The following is a 14,525-nucleotide window of genomic DNA, read 5'->3' on the forward strand; positions in this document are numbered from 1 at the left end:
CATTCGTATGCGATATTTATACAATATGACTAATGTCAGTGTAATTTTTTTTTACAGCAAAGATGAAACATCTTTGGCCGTTGCTGGCGTGGATACTTCTATCTTCGTATCCGGTAAGTAGACGTTTATCTGCAACCTTTCATTAAATTTAAAATCTATCTTGGTTTCTCACGCGTGTGTAAAGAGACTTATTTATTTTTCTATTTAATCTAAAAGTTTTTTCGTCGAATTCAATTACAACGTTCAATTACAACTACAAATTTTATAAAAAAAAATTTTAAGAGAGTTTGAAACTGTAAAGTACCACAGAATATAGTAGCGGTAAAATATTAGAAAGCGGTTTTAAAGAATAATTACATGAATATCTAAAAAATAAAATTTATTAATGTTTTCAGGCCGAATCTCGTAACGGACTCGGCCATGGATTGAGGCGAGAAGTATTCTTCCTGAACCTCGAGGATGGCTATTTCGGCTGCCAGGTCAACGAGTCGACAGACGTCCTGCAGCTGCTCGAGCTTTCGAAGCTCTGTGACCATCGCGCCGATTGTTACCAAGGCGCGGACGAGCAGCGCATCAAGTTAAAGTGCACAGGTGAGTTATTTGAAGAGACGTTTCTTCGAACTTGAATTTATCAGGGTGATTCTCTCGCGTGTACAATGTCACTGCGAAACGACTGTGAATCTCACGGAGGATGGTGGCATCGCATGACACGATACTCTGTCATTAACATTTCTGTCGCTTTTTTATATCATTCCGTTATTCTCGATGTCATTATGATAGTTGGAGTAATTTTCCTTCTGTTATAAGCTGCAGAAACACACTCGTCGCCGATGCGTAACGTCGCATCTCATCGCCCAATTAAGGTGATCTCTCGCGTCATTATGTTGCATTGTACATCGAGTCACGCCCACGTCGTAATTAGCTACAAAGTTTCATTCTTATTTTCCACGGATGCTATCCTCTTGATGGAGGTGTAATTGACGTGCCGGTCCGCGCCGATGAGCGGATCGTGTTACGTGAGTCTACTGAACGAATCGGCTTCACGGCTTTGTGAGAAAAACTCGGATGTTCGGCCGCCGATTAGTTCAGCGGGAGAAAATTGCGCGATTAGTCGATGGCTTACAGTGTAGTCGCAATTTATTTGCATCTTTTTCTCGGATAATGTTACTTAATGACTAAACAGAAATGGCCCGTGCCTCATACAGGATATTTCTTTATAAATAGGTATTATCCTCTGACACTGGTCAGATCAAAATTATTAACTATTTAACCGCACAAATAAGATTAAGTATTTGTGTACATTTAAGATGAAATATAAATTAATATTATTAATTTCAATAAACATTTGAAAAAATTATTCCCAAAAATTAATTATAAAATTATAAAAGTGCGTACTTATAAATTTATCTCACACAATAACAATCTAGCAGTATAAATTGCTAGATTAACAATGAGTTTATTAAAATCATTGCTTGCAGACGATTGTACAAAAGAGGACGGCACCAAGTGTCAAAACGGTGTCTGTCTGGATTCGGTCTGTCACTGTAACGATGGATTTGGAGGATGTAACTGTCAAGTCCCAGGTTTGTGCTATTATTATTTTTTTTTTTTCTAATAACTATAATCTTGTTAGTAAGTATTTAACGCGTATGCATATTCTGTTCTACGCAAACGTTTGGATTAATTGACGCAAGTATACACATATATAATGTGTACTTATTTTCCTACTTTTTAATTTATAAAATTAAATGACATTTACGATGACATAATTATATTAAAAATTGCAGACGAGAATGAATGTAAATATCGGCCCTGTGATATATTTGCCCACTGTACAAATACTCTTGGCAGCTTTCAATGTTCCTGTTTTCCTGGCTATCGAGGCGATGGCTTCCATTGCGAGGGTAATTTTATCGTGCATTAAATAACTGTCATTTTGCCGCGCACTCGCTTTATCATTTGTTAAACCGCATCTGTGCAGATATCAATGAATGCGATAATCCAGCGCTCGCTGGGCGTTGCGTCGAAAATGCCGAATGTTGCAATCTTCCTTCGAATTATCTATGCAAGTGCAAATCCGGTTACATCGGCGACGGTGAGGTACACTGCGAAGATGTGAACGAGTGCGTGATACCAGGCGCATGCGGCGACAATACCGTATGTCACAACATACCTGGCAATTATACCTGCACGTGTCAAAATGGATTTACGGGAGACCCGTACACTAGTGTGAGTATATGGAAACAGGAATATAAAGTAGAGAAAACGATAAGTAGAGCTTAAAGTGGATAATAACACGCCTGCAAGTCAATCACCTTATCATGGAATTTTTTTTTGTATTTATAATGAAGATATTAATCTTAATAATCACCCTCCGTTACGATGGACTCTTGCGGATGTAAGCTGATTATAAAGTATGTTCGGAGGAAGACTGATTAAAAATATATGGATAAACTAAACTACTAATGAAAATAACTAATGATGCATAAATATATACATATAAATAGCTTCAAGCATACAGCGCAATAGTTTTTTAAAAAATTTCAAACATTTTATTTACATTTTATCGCAAAGCGATTATAATGCTCGTATTTTATTTCAAATTTTCCAAAATTTTATGGAATATAAAAAAGACATTTATTAATTAATATTAATAAATTTATCAAAAGATGTTCGATTTAGAATGTAATCATAAATTTGTTTAAGCAGTGCATCGACGTTAACGAATGCGAATACGAGGGTGCCTGTGGACGGAATGCACTATGCGTGAACTTACCAGGCGCACATAAATGCGAATGTCCTGAAGGATACGACGGCAGTCCGGAAGAGGAATGCAGAGATGTTAATGAATGTCTGAGGAGTCCTTGCGGACGTTCTGCTCTTTGTACGAATGTATATGGTAGCTTCAGATGTTCTTGTCCCGATGGAATGAATGGTGATCCATTGTCAGGTTGTCATGGTAAGTTTTAAGAATTTTTATAAATAATTTTATGTATATTTATTATTATTATTCTTGTAACGAATCGAAATTAACAATTGAGATTATATTAATTTAATTATGAATGGTAAGTATAAAACAAAATTTTTGCGCAGCGTGAAAGTATTTTAAATATTTAAATATAAATGTTAGGTAAATGTTATATGTATATACACTATTCTACAAAAGTAGGGAAGATTTTTTAGACGCTCAAAATTGAGCAAACTATAGTACTAAAACTTTGGCGAAAAGTCATTGCGACAAAAAATTAAAAAAGAATTTTAAAGCTTGAAGTTTTTATTATTAATTATCATGCTTTAATAATGTAGCATTGTTCATGACTGATAATAATCATAATCGATATCTTAACAAAAAAATTAACAGAAAATTTGTTTTGATAAAAGTTTATTACTAAAATAGTAAAAATATATTTTCTTGATGCTAGTAATTTTATGTAATAATATATTTGTACTGGTTTGCTTAAACTTACTAATTTTCATGTACGCGTTTGTGTTCTGGTTCGATAAAATGTTTCTCCAAACACCGGATATCATCCGCTAATCAATTAACTAACCATCACTAACAGATGTAAACGAGTGCGAGGAAGGTTCGCCCTGCGGAGTGGACTCGAAATGTGTGAACACCGAGGGTAGCTTCGAATGTAGATGCAATGCCGGTTATCAAATGGACCCTACACATGGCTGTGTCGACGTAAACGAATGCAGTAGCACGAGCGCTTGTGCCGTCAATGCGAGATGCATCAACGTCCCGGGCTCGTACAAGTGCATTTGCCCGCCGGGTTTCGTCGGCCAAGGATTAACACTCTGCGAAAGTCAGTCACAGCCAAGCTCACATAATGCTCTCTATCATTGCATGCCATCTTTTCGTTTAATAATACTCACGGCTAACGTTTAATAATACTCATCTTGCGATTAACCATGTTGATTAACAGACGTGAACGAATGCGAGCGCAATCCCTGCGGCGAGAACGCCGAGTGCACGGACACGATCGGCAGCTTCATCTGCAGTTGCAAAGCGGATTACACCGGCGACCCTTTCAAGGAGTGCAGCGGTTAGCCTACCGATATTTCCTTTCTACGATATTTCCTTTCTTCGATACACCTCTTCTTCGCGGATATCCTTTAATCATATGGGCTTAATTTCCTGTAGTTCTGAGAACATCCGGCGCCAGAAGACTATTACTATCGATATGTTTATAGTTGTTGCAATTTTTTCTCTATAGATACACAATTTCATAAATTAAAAATTTATTTGTTTTTAAAAATTTATTTACTTGCACTTTTCATCATATTAGAGCGTCAAATTTTATTAGCCCATAATATTTTTAAGACAACATCGTTTTTTGTGATTACAAGATTTTTCTGTTATCACGATGCTCTACTTTTTTTTAAAGACATCGACGAATGTACGGCTCTGGACAATCCTTGTGGAAGAAATGCGATTTGCAAGAACGAGAAGCCTGGTTACAATTGTATCTGCCCGACGGGGTATAGTGCCAGCCCCAGTCCGGCAGTCGCATGCGATCAGGTAATACTTCAATAACCCGTTGCGTTTTGTCTTAAGTCATCGCATACATACATATATGGATACGATTTACAACGCGAAAGCTAATACGTGACAAGCATCTCGAAAATAGACTTGCATACTGAACATCTTTGATACCGGTTCCTTCTTACGAAGCTGATGGATGAAAGAAAGCAAACGAAGCGGAGATGGCATTGTGCGCAAACAAGACGAATTCCGAACCGGTTTTGTACCGTTTTACCTCTTTTCTAAAGTTACACTCTTTTCATTGTTTTGTAAAGCCACGAAACTGACTCACAACTCGATTTATCACGCATGTCTCTTATTCGCGCGTCTAGAAAATAACTATGTAGCCCAACAGAAGGAACCGGTTTTTATTTCCAAGTATAATGTCTTGATGTTTCGTGAAGCGACGAATATTATGAATGCGGGAAATAAAGTATCACCCCCGTATTCTTCTCAGACCGACGTGACGACTCTCTGCAAGTCAAATTTCGATTGCGTCAATAATGCCGAGTGCATCGAAGGACAATGCTTCTGCAAGGATGGCTTCAAAGCCGTCGGCGCTGAATGCGCCGATCTGGACGAGTGTCTCAGTAATCCTTGCGGGCCTGCATCGATCTGTACGAATACGAGAGGAAACTATCATTGCGAATGCGAGTCTGGATTCGTTGGAACTCCGCCTCATATACCGTGCAAAGGTAATAATTACTTTTACAATGACATTTGCATTTTAGCGAGGAAAGTATTACAATTTAAAAAACATAAAAGAATATGTTACACATAAATTTCATTGTTTCAAAGCACCATGTGATGAGGTGACTTGCGGTGAACATGCATTCTGTAAGGCTGACGGTCACGAAGCTTATTGTATCTGCGAGGATGGATGGACCTTCAATCCAAATGATATAGCGGCCGGATGTGTTGGTAAGCGGATGTTTTCTTAAAGACTCAAGATATACGACGATTGCGTGCACAAAAGCTTTTGTTTTGCAAATAAATTTAAATTTTATTTTCTTTATTTAGATATCAATGAATGCGATGCGATAAATGGACCTTCTGGAAGATGCGGCAGGAATGCTATCTGCACGAATACACTTGGTGGTTTTAGTTGTCACTGCAAACCTGGATATTCAGGAAATGCGTTCAAGCAATGTATAGGTAAAGATTGCACAACATAAATTACTAATTAATGATGATAATTAATTTTATATATATTAATTTTCTATAAACTCATTATGTGAGGATTTTATATAATTTTTAATGTAGTTCTCAATGTATTAATTTATGAATTACCAACATTTTAATTATTGTTTATATTTAATAATTTTTTAGATATCGATGAATGTTCTAAACACGATGTTTGCGGTCATGGAGCAACGTGTACTAATAGTGAAGGTTCTTATACCTGCACTTGTCCGGAAGAAACCATACCGGATCCTGATCCTTACATTAAATGCGTTGGTATAGTCAGGTGTGAAGTTGACGATGATTGTCCAGGAAACGCTATTTGTGATCCGCAAAAAAGATGTCTATGTCCCGAGCCCAACGTTGGAAATGATTGCAGACGTATGTATAATATATTGATTTCAAAGATAAAAAAATTTTTTAAATTCCGATTTTTACGCGCGGAAATTAAATTAGTTAGCTTATAAGGCGCTTTGATAAAAAAAGCGCTATAGGCGTGCGCATGCGCGCGACATCTCTGTGGGTGCCGCAAGGGCGCGAAAACGACAAGTACGGAAGATTTTATTTCCTACTCTATCATATTGTGTAAAAATCATTAATCCATAATTTTGCATCCGTTATTAGATCCATGCGAAGATCTATCTTGCGGACCTAACGCACATTGCATGCTCTTGAACGATGTGGCGACCTGCCTCTGTAGCAACGGGTACACCGGAAAGCCGGGAGTTAAAGATGGCTGTCGAGATATTGATGAGTGCGCGGTAAATCCGTGTCCTTCGGGTGCAATCTGCAACAATGAGCCTGGTTCGTTTTCGTGTCAGTGTCCGAGTGGCATGGCGGGCGATCCTTACAGCGGTGGTTGCCTGGAATCCAAAACACCCCACGTATGTGGTCCCAGTTCGCCCTGCCCCGCCGGAGAACAGTGCATCAAAGACGAATTCGTCGGCAGTAGTGTCTGCATATGTCAACGTGGTTACATGCGCGATCATGAGACCGGTAAATGCAGAGATATCAACGAATGCATGGAGCTCAGAGAAAAGCCCGCCTGCGGTGTCAACGCAATTTGCAAAAATCTTCCCGGCAGCTACGAGTGCCAGTGTCCACCGGGCTTCAATGGAAACCCCTTCTCGCTTTGCGAAGGTAATTTTTTGCAACATTATTAGTATTGTAATAATTATATAATTATCACTAACATCATAAAATCTAAAAAATTCAAAATTTGCAGAATGCAACAGCATCGAATGCCAATGTCAACCGCCGTACAAGATCGTCAACGGCAAATGCATGCTGGCGGGATGTTCAAAGGGCGAAAAATGTCCAAGTGGTGCCGAGTGCATAACGATCGCCGGTGGAGTCAGCTATTGCGCCTGTCCGAAAGGTTACACGACTAAATCCGATGGATCTTGCGAAGGTATATGATCAATTATTTTGAAATTGTAATTATTTTTAATCGCTAAAAATGTATAGAATTTTATACTTGTATATCATTAATCGGCAATAATTAATTTTATGTAGATATCAACGAATGTATTGTGGGACATCAAGTCTGCGGCTATGGTGCGGAGTGTATCAATCTACCAGGTTCCCATCAATGTGTGTGCCCGCACGGATACGGCGGCGATCCGTATAATGGCCTTTGTTCTCCAGCGCAGAAAAGATGCACTAATGACCATGAGTGCAAGGCTAACGAGAAATGCGTGCAACCTGGCGAATGTGTGTGTCCACCGCCGTTCTACACGGATCCTTTGAGTGGAAATCTTTGCAAGAGTAAGTTGAATTTTACTATTATTATACTTTTATATTATATATCCGCGTCATACATTTAATATTTTCTACATCTAATTACGATATATTGCAGATCCTTGCGATCGTTTCCCGTGCGGTATAAACGCGAAATGCACACCGAGTGATCCACCGCGATGTATGTGTGAGGCTGGCTTCGAAGGCGATCCGCAACACGGTTGTATCGATGTGAATGAATGCGCGAATAATCCTTGCGGTCACGGTGCTTATTGCATCAACACGAAAGGAGATCATGTTTGCGAGTGTCCCAGAGGTATGATCGGTGATCCTTACGGCGTTGGCTGCACAGGAGTTCCGACAGGTAAAAGCGAATGCTCGTCGAACGACGACTGCGAGAATTATCTAGCTTGCGTCCAAGGAAGTTGCATCAATCCTTGCGACAATGTTCCTTGCGGTCCAAACGCATACTGCGAACCAGATAAGCACGCCGCATGGTGTAGATGTGTGATAGGTTTCACGGAAGGCAAGAACAACGAATGTGTTTCACGTAAGTGCAAAATTTATATATACTCTTTCTTTAATTATAAGTCTGAATAATTACACGTTTAATTGTCAAAAAGAAATTGTTATTACGTTACATAATTATATATAAAAATAAAATTAAAATTAAAAATTATAAAAATGAGTAATTTAAATCGATCTTTAAAATAATTTGATAGTAATTTATAACATTTTAAATTTTACATATAATTGTTTTAAATATAATTTATTCAGCATAATTAGATTTCCGCTGATTTTATGCGTTGCTTATGAAACTATTATGATGCAGAATGTGACGGCTTTGTTTGCGGTTCCGGGGCTCAGTGTATCGTCAGTTACGATGGACCGACTTGTAAATGCATCGAAGGTTTTATGGGCAATCCTTTCCCCGGTGGACAATGCGTTCCGGATGTATGCTCACCTGAGATTCCGTGCGCCGAGCCAAGTGTATGCATTAGCGGGCGTTGTAAGCGACGCTGCGAGGGAGTGGTTTGCGGCATCGGGGCCATGTGCGATCCTTTAACAAATAAATGCGTGTGCAATCCCTATTTTGTCGGCAACCCAGATCTACTTTGTATGCCACGTAAGTATAATGATGCTGAGAGAAAGAACACACACACACACATACACAAAATATTAATGCAGTTTTAAAAATAATACAACAAAATATATTAAAATTTAATAAAATATAAGATAATATGAACGTTGTTATTTCTTATTAAATAATGTAATCTTTCTCTACAGCCATTCAGCCACCTCACTGCAATCCATCTTGCGGGAAGAACGCGCATTGCGAATACGGTTTGCTAGAATCAAAATGTGTTTGTAATCCGGGTACCAGTGGAAATCCTTATCACGGCTGTGGCGTTCAAGAAAAATCTGATTGTTCTACTGCGGTGTGCGGAAAGGATGCGCACTGCAATGCAGGTTCTAATGCCATTGAGTGTCTCTGTCCACCTGGCTTTGCTGGCAATCCATATATTCAATGTTTCGGTTAGTATGGTTAATTTTAATAAAATTTTTATCCTATTATTACATTCATTTTTTATGTTTAATTGATATGACAGAAATAATAATTATAATAATAATGAGAAATAATATGATAAAATATTCAAAGAATACGTAACTCCGCATAAAATTATCATTTTCTTGTGACACTTATATAATTTTATTAACTTTAAACTGCTGACGTTATTCACTTCGTAATTCAATTTTATTTGATAAGAAAATTTGGATTTAAATGAACACGAAGCCAAACAATTTTGGGAAGTTAGGAGCTATTGCTGAAATAGATAAGCTCAATAAGCATCAGATGAAAGTTATATTGATTCCACAGTTAAGAAATAAGTATCAATTATGTAAAAATATAAATATCTTCATATCTTTTTTTATTAGATGTCAACGAGTGTAACGGACACGCATGTGGCAACAACGCAGTGTGCATCAATACCATCGGAAGCTACGACTGTCGTTGCAAGGACAGTTTCTTCGGCAATCCTTTCGTCGGATGTCAGCAAGTGCAGGTTGGACCATGTGCTGATCCTTCGACTTGTGTTTGCAGTGACACTGTACCATGCCCCTTCGATTACATCTGTGCCAATCATAAGTGCATAAATCAGTGCAGTGATGTAAAATGCGGTCCCAGATCCGTCTGTCAGAACGGGGCGTGCGTTTGTCCGCCAGGTTACAGCGGCAATCCCAACGATCTGCACAAAGGTTGCCGCTTACAGAGTCACTGCTTGAACGATCTCGAGTGCGCACCCCAGGAGATTTGTTTCCAAATTGGCAAAGGCGTTCGGAAATGCGTTGACGCGTGTAGTAAACTGCAGTGCGGACCTAATGCACTATGCATCACTCAGAACCATGTGTCCTCCTGCCTGTGCATCGATGGCTATCACGGTAATCCGAGCAATCTGGTGGAAGGTTGCCAGCCTACCAAGACCGTGATACCCGGATGCGCACATAATTCGGACTGTCAGCCAGGTTCTTTCTGCATCGCTGTGGAGGGTGGCGTACATGATTGCGTGAATCCCTGCAGCAAAGTTGTATGCGGCGCTTATCAGAAATGCGAGCCTGATCTTATACCCGGCCACGCCACCTGCAAGTGTCAAGACGGCTACGAATGGAACCCGGTGCTGTCGTCTTGTGAGAAGCCATCGGTGCCCGACTGCATAAATGACAACGATTGCCATTCGAGCGAGGGCTGCAGACCGGACGCGCTTGGTGTTCTGAAGTGCTTCTCGCTGTGCAGTGGTTTCACTTGCACCACGAATTCTCGTTGTATAGCAGAGAATCATCAAGGCCGTTGCGAGTGCTTGCCAGGTTATGCGGGAAATCCAAACGATCGCCGGGGCTGCCACAGCCCGCGCGAGAACCGTTGCTCCACGGACAGCGAATGCGCGGAGGATCAAACATGTCGCAGTACTCCGGAGGGTCCGCTTGCCTGCCAACTGGTCTGCGACTACGTTTCTTGCGGACCAAATGCGCTCTGTGTCGTGAATAATCACGTAGCAAACTGTGAATGCCCGTCCGGCCTGTACGCCGGCGATCCAAACGACTCAACATCCGGCTGCCGCACGGTTCCTTGCGTCTACAACAACGACTGCCCACCGTCGCAGCTTTGCAATCGATTGACGCACACTTGTTACGACGCCTGCGACGAGAATGCTTGCGGCGTGAACGCGGTCTGCATCGCGGACGACCACAAAGCGATTTGCCAGTGTCCGCCTGGACTTCGCCCGAATCCTGTGCCCGACGTCGAGTGTATTGCTGTGGAGACATGCCGTCCAGACTCCTGCCATCCGACGGCGCTCTGCGTCGCCGGGCCGACGAACAATCCGGTCTGCCAATGCCCGCCGAATCACGTGGGCGATCCTTACGTGACTGGCTGCCAACCGGAAGGATACTGCTCCGGTCCCAAGGACTGCCCGGTGCACTCTGTCTGTCATGACCATCGCTGCGTGAATCCATGCGAGAATGCTTGCGGCTCCAACGCGCTCTGCGAGATTGTAAACGGTCAGCCGAGCTGCAGATGTATTCATAGGTTCGTGCCGTCCTCGAAAGGTCCAGAACACGGCTGCGTGCGAGTTTCGAATTACTGTACGGCGGATGCCGACTGTGAAGATAGCATATGTCTCGATGGACAATGTAGAGGTAATGTTTAATATTTTTAAAAATACAAATAATATTAAGTTATTGCTCTTCCTTAATTAAATTAAAAATTGTTTTAAAATAAAGCCAACAGAGCAAGAGCTGGATCGATTTGCTCAAAAATTCTTTTTTATTATAAATTTATACAGACGTTTCGGCCAAGGTACGTGGCCATCTTCAGTGTAATACAATTATAAAGCTTAGTACATAATTAGAGAAGCGTTGGTAATATTTTGACTAAGGAAACGCATCCTGTTAAAGTGAAGTTTAATATTTTTCTTAATTGATAAATGAGTTTAATGTTTATGTTAATATTTTTTGTAATATCGTTATATTGAAAAGTTTCAAATAATAAAATTGAGAATTTCTGTCTTTAGCTGTGTGCCGTTCCGTCGCTGATTGTTCAGATGGAGAGAAATGTATTAACAACAAGTGTATGGTATCGTGTATCACGCATTCGCAGTGTCAAGGAGATCAGACGTGTGTTAGTGGAGGCTGCATTCTCGGTTGCCGCAGTAATAAGAACTGCGCCACCACTGAATCGTGTATTAATAACAAATGTCAAGGTATGTTATAAACCGCATTGGATGTATATTTTGTTTGTGGTATTAACATTAATATTAAATTTTTCAATATTTTTATGAATTAATTGATAAAGTCACTCATATATAATTCTTGAAAGTAAAAGAAGAAACTTGCGTGATTTTAGATCCTTGCGGTAGAAAAGACGTATGTGGGCCAAACGCAATCTGCAGTTGCTCTAATCATGCTGTTGCGTGCACATGTCCTCTTGGTTTCCATGGTAATCCTACTCCAGAACAGGGTTGCGTCCGAGTGCCAAGTATATGCCAAACTCCGCAAGATTGTCCCAGTCAACATCTGTGTGTGTCAGGCCTATGCCAATGTCAATGCTTCGAACAGAACAATTGCGCGCAGGGCGAACGTTGCAAGAACGGCATTTGCGTGAAGATATGTTACAGCGATAGTAATTGTTTACCTGGCGAATTATGTATCGATGGCACATGCGAAGCGGGCTGCACCTCGGACGTCGGCTGTAAACGCGATGAAGTGTGCATTAACAACAAGTGCAGGTATAGCTTGTTTTTATGTCAAATTTATTTATTAAATCATTTGTGTATTTCAGTTTTTAAACACATAACCGATTGTCATTTTAGAAATTTACGATATTTAATTTATTTTTCCAGATGCAGCCACGGATTTGTCGTTGGTCCTGAACATTGCCTGGATATCAACGAATGTGAAGACGAACCGTGTCATCCGAGTGCTGAATGCATTAATCTTCATGGATCTTATCGCTGCACATGTCCTCCAGGCACCGCGGGAGATCCTGTAGGATCGGGCTGTGTACTACCACATCAATGTACGGCGCATACAGATTGTCTGGACACGCAGGCCTGCATTCACCACAATTGTTCGGATCCATGCTCAGTCGTTGATTGCGGATTAAATACCATTTGCTCCGTTTTGGATCACACAGCTGGATGCCAATGCCAACCTGGTTACATCGGCGATGCTTCGGGGTGCTTCAGAGTGGAATGTCTTTCCAACAGCGATTGTCCGACGGATAAATATTGCAATCTGGAAATTAATAAATGTAGCAGTAAGTTATCGTTTTATTGCGATACGCTTATATCAACAGATATTAGAGTGCACTATATTTGAAATGAAATAATTAGTGTAAAACAATTATCTAAATCTTTAATCCTTTATCAGGTCCTTGCAATCAAGTGAACTGCGGATATGGCAATTGCATAGCTCTCGAACATATCAGTGTGTGTAAATGCTATCCTGGCTTTGTCCTCGTCGGTGACATCTGCACTGATGTTAACGAATGTTTGCAAGATCCTTGTCATTCCTCAGCTATGTGAGTAAAACTTATCATTTGAATTAATTATGGAGGCTTATTATTTTTTTTATCAACATTTTTGTAATGAAATATTGAATAATGTGCAGATGCCAGAACACGGAAGGATCATTCGCCTGTGTTTGCCCGCATGGTTTAGTAGGAGATCCGTTTAAAACTGGTTGCAAGCAACCCGGTGATTGCTTCACAGATTCAGATTGTCCGAATTCAGCCGCTTGCGTTGACAACAGATGCACCAATCCATGCGACACGCCGAGCATTTGTGGTAGAAATGCGGAATGTTTTGCACGCGATCATGTTCCAATCTGCAGATGTCCAGGACAAACTAAGGGAAATCCATCAGTGAGTAATTTTAATTGCGAAGTTTTGATAATACGTTTGTAGTTCGCATAGAGTCAGTTTGATTCATAACAACGTTTACAATAATTTGTAATAATTAATAGTTTTTACAGTATTTTCTTTCATATAATGTTAAATATTACTTTTATTTTGTTTGGATTTATTTTTTATCTATGTTTTATACATTTTTAGACGGAATGTATTCATCTGGAGTGCAACTACCACAGCGATTGCAGTCAATCAGATGCATGCTTTGATCATAAGTGCGTCGATCCTTGCTCAGTTTCGAACGTTTGCGGACATGGAGCTGATTGCTCTTCGCTCAATCATAGCGCAGTATGTATCTGCCAACCTGGCGGTACAGGTGATCCGAATCTTGGATGCACTCCGGTTCAGTATTGCAGAAGTGACTCGCAGTGCGCAACCGGTTCAGCGTGCAATGGAGGCGTGTGCACAGGTAAATAATTAATCACGTAAATATAATAAAATCGATTTTTATCATGCGTTATGCAATCCACATCTTGCTGTTGCAATTTGCAGCGCTTTGTGAAAGTACCAGAGATTGCATCGGCGATCAACTGTGTATCAACGGTCTTTGCCAGCCCACCTGTAGAAGTAATTCTAGCTGCCCAGAATATCAATACTGCCATAATAATATATGTGTTCAAGAATTACGTTGTACGTCGGACAGTGATTGCGGATATGATGAAAAGTGCATTAAAAATAGTATTGGACAGGTAATATTACGTGTTATTATATACATTTTAATATGAAAAATCTTATTGGTTCTGTCAATCGTATACTTACTTTTTGTACTTTTCTGTTAATCGATTAGGCGGAGTGTCATAGAGCTTGCGACTTGATACTCTGTGGCCGTAACGCCGAATGCAAGTCTGATAATCACATCGCAACATGCACTTGTAAGTCGGGCTTTTTCGGAAATGCCAAAGACGACAAAATTGGCTGCCAACCTATCGAGTGTGAAGTCCACGACGACTGTACTCAGGAGAAGATCTGTGATTTTCATAGATGTAGAATCGCCTGTCTCGCGCATAATCCTTGCGGTGTGAATGCTATTTGCACAGCGGAGAAACACGTTCAAGTAATTATTATTTCGTTATATCACCCACGCGATAATAATTCTTTAGTGATCTTTTC

At 40.3% G+C, this 14,525-nt stretch overlaps 1 protein-coding gene across 2 annotated transcripts in view; it reads left to right on the forward strand.

The window, feature by feature from the left end:
- dpy (dumpy) overlaps positions 1 to 14,525 on the forward strand; it is a 95,430-nt gene that overhangs the window by 23,523 nt on the left and 57,382 nt on the right. The window contains exons 2-29 of one of the 2 annotated variants that reach the window (XM_067349518.1): positions 58 to 113; positions 396 to 591; positions 1,479 to 1,583; positions 1,788 to 1,904; positions 1,982 to 2,229; positions 2,710 to 2,959; positions 3,564 to 3,809; positions 3,930 to 4,049; positions 4,392 to 4,525; positions 4,986 to 5,223; positions 5,327 to 5,449; positions 5,549 to 5,683; positions 5,858 to 6,091; positions 6,335 to 6,850; positions 6,936 to 7,121; positions 7,226 to 7,477; positions 7,569 to 8,000; positions 8,283 to 8,576; positions 8,738 to 8,986; positions 9,389 to 11,146; positions 11,521 to 11,709; positions 11,853 to 12,234; positions 12,349 to 12,764; positions 12,878 to 13,028; positions 13,118 to 13,370; positions 13,560 to 13,824; positions 13,908 to 14,104; positions 14,203 to 14,469. In XM_067349518.1, the coding sequence (XP_067205619.1) occupies positions 58 to 113; positions 396 to 591; positions 1,479 to 1,583; positions 1,788 to 1,904; positions 1,982 to 2,229; positions 2,710 to 2,959; positions 3,564 to 3,809; positions 3,930 to 4,049; positions 4,392 to 4,525; positions 4,986 to 5,223; positions 5,327 to 5,449; positions 5,549 to 5,683; positions 5,858 to 6,091; positions 6,335 to 6,850; positions 6,936 to 7,121; positions 7,226 to 7,477; positions 7,569 to 8,000; positions 8,283 to 8,576; positions 8,738 to 8,986; positions 9,389 to 11,146; positions 11,521 to 11,709; positions 11,853 to 12,234; positions 12,349 to 12,764; positions 12,878 to 13,028; positions 13,118 to 13,370; positions 13,560 to 13,824; positions 13,908 to 14,104; positions 14,203 to 14,469 (8,009 nt within the window). The remainder of the gene's footprint in view (positions 1 to 57; positions 114 to 395; positions 592 to 1,478; positions 1,584 to 1,787; positions 1,905 to 1,981; positions 2,230 to 2,709; positions 2,960 to 3,563; positions 3,810 to 3,929; positions 4,050 to 4,391; positions 4,526 to 4,985; positions 5,224 to 5,326; positions 5,450 to 5,548; positions 5,684 to 5,857; positions 6,092 to 6,334; positions 6,851 to 6,935; positions 7,122 to 7,225; positions 7,478 to 7,568; positions 8,001 to 8,282; positions 8,577 to 8,737; positions 8,987 to 9,388; positions 11,147 to 11,520; positions 11,710 to 11,852; positions 12,235 to 12,348; positions 12,765 to 12,877; positions 13,029 to 13,117; positions 13,371 to 13,559; positions 13,825 to 13,907; positions 14,105 to 14,202; positions 14,470 to 14,525) is intronic. The other variant, XM_067349519.1, reaches the window with a different exon arrangement.

Source organism: Linepithema humile, chromosome 2 (assembly GCF_040581485.1).
Source record: "Linepithema humile isolate Giens D197 chromosome 2, Lhum_UNIL_v1.0, whole genome shotgun sequence".
Lineage (NCBI taxonomy): Eukaryota > Metazoa > Arthropoda > Insecta > Hymenoptera > Formicidae > Linepithema > Linepithema humile.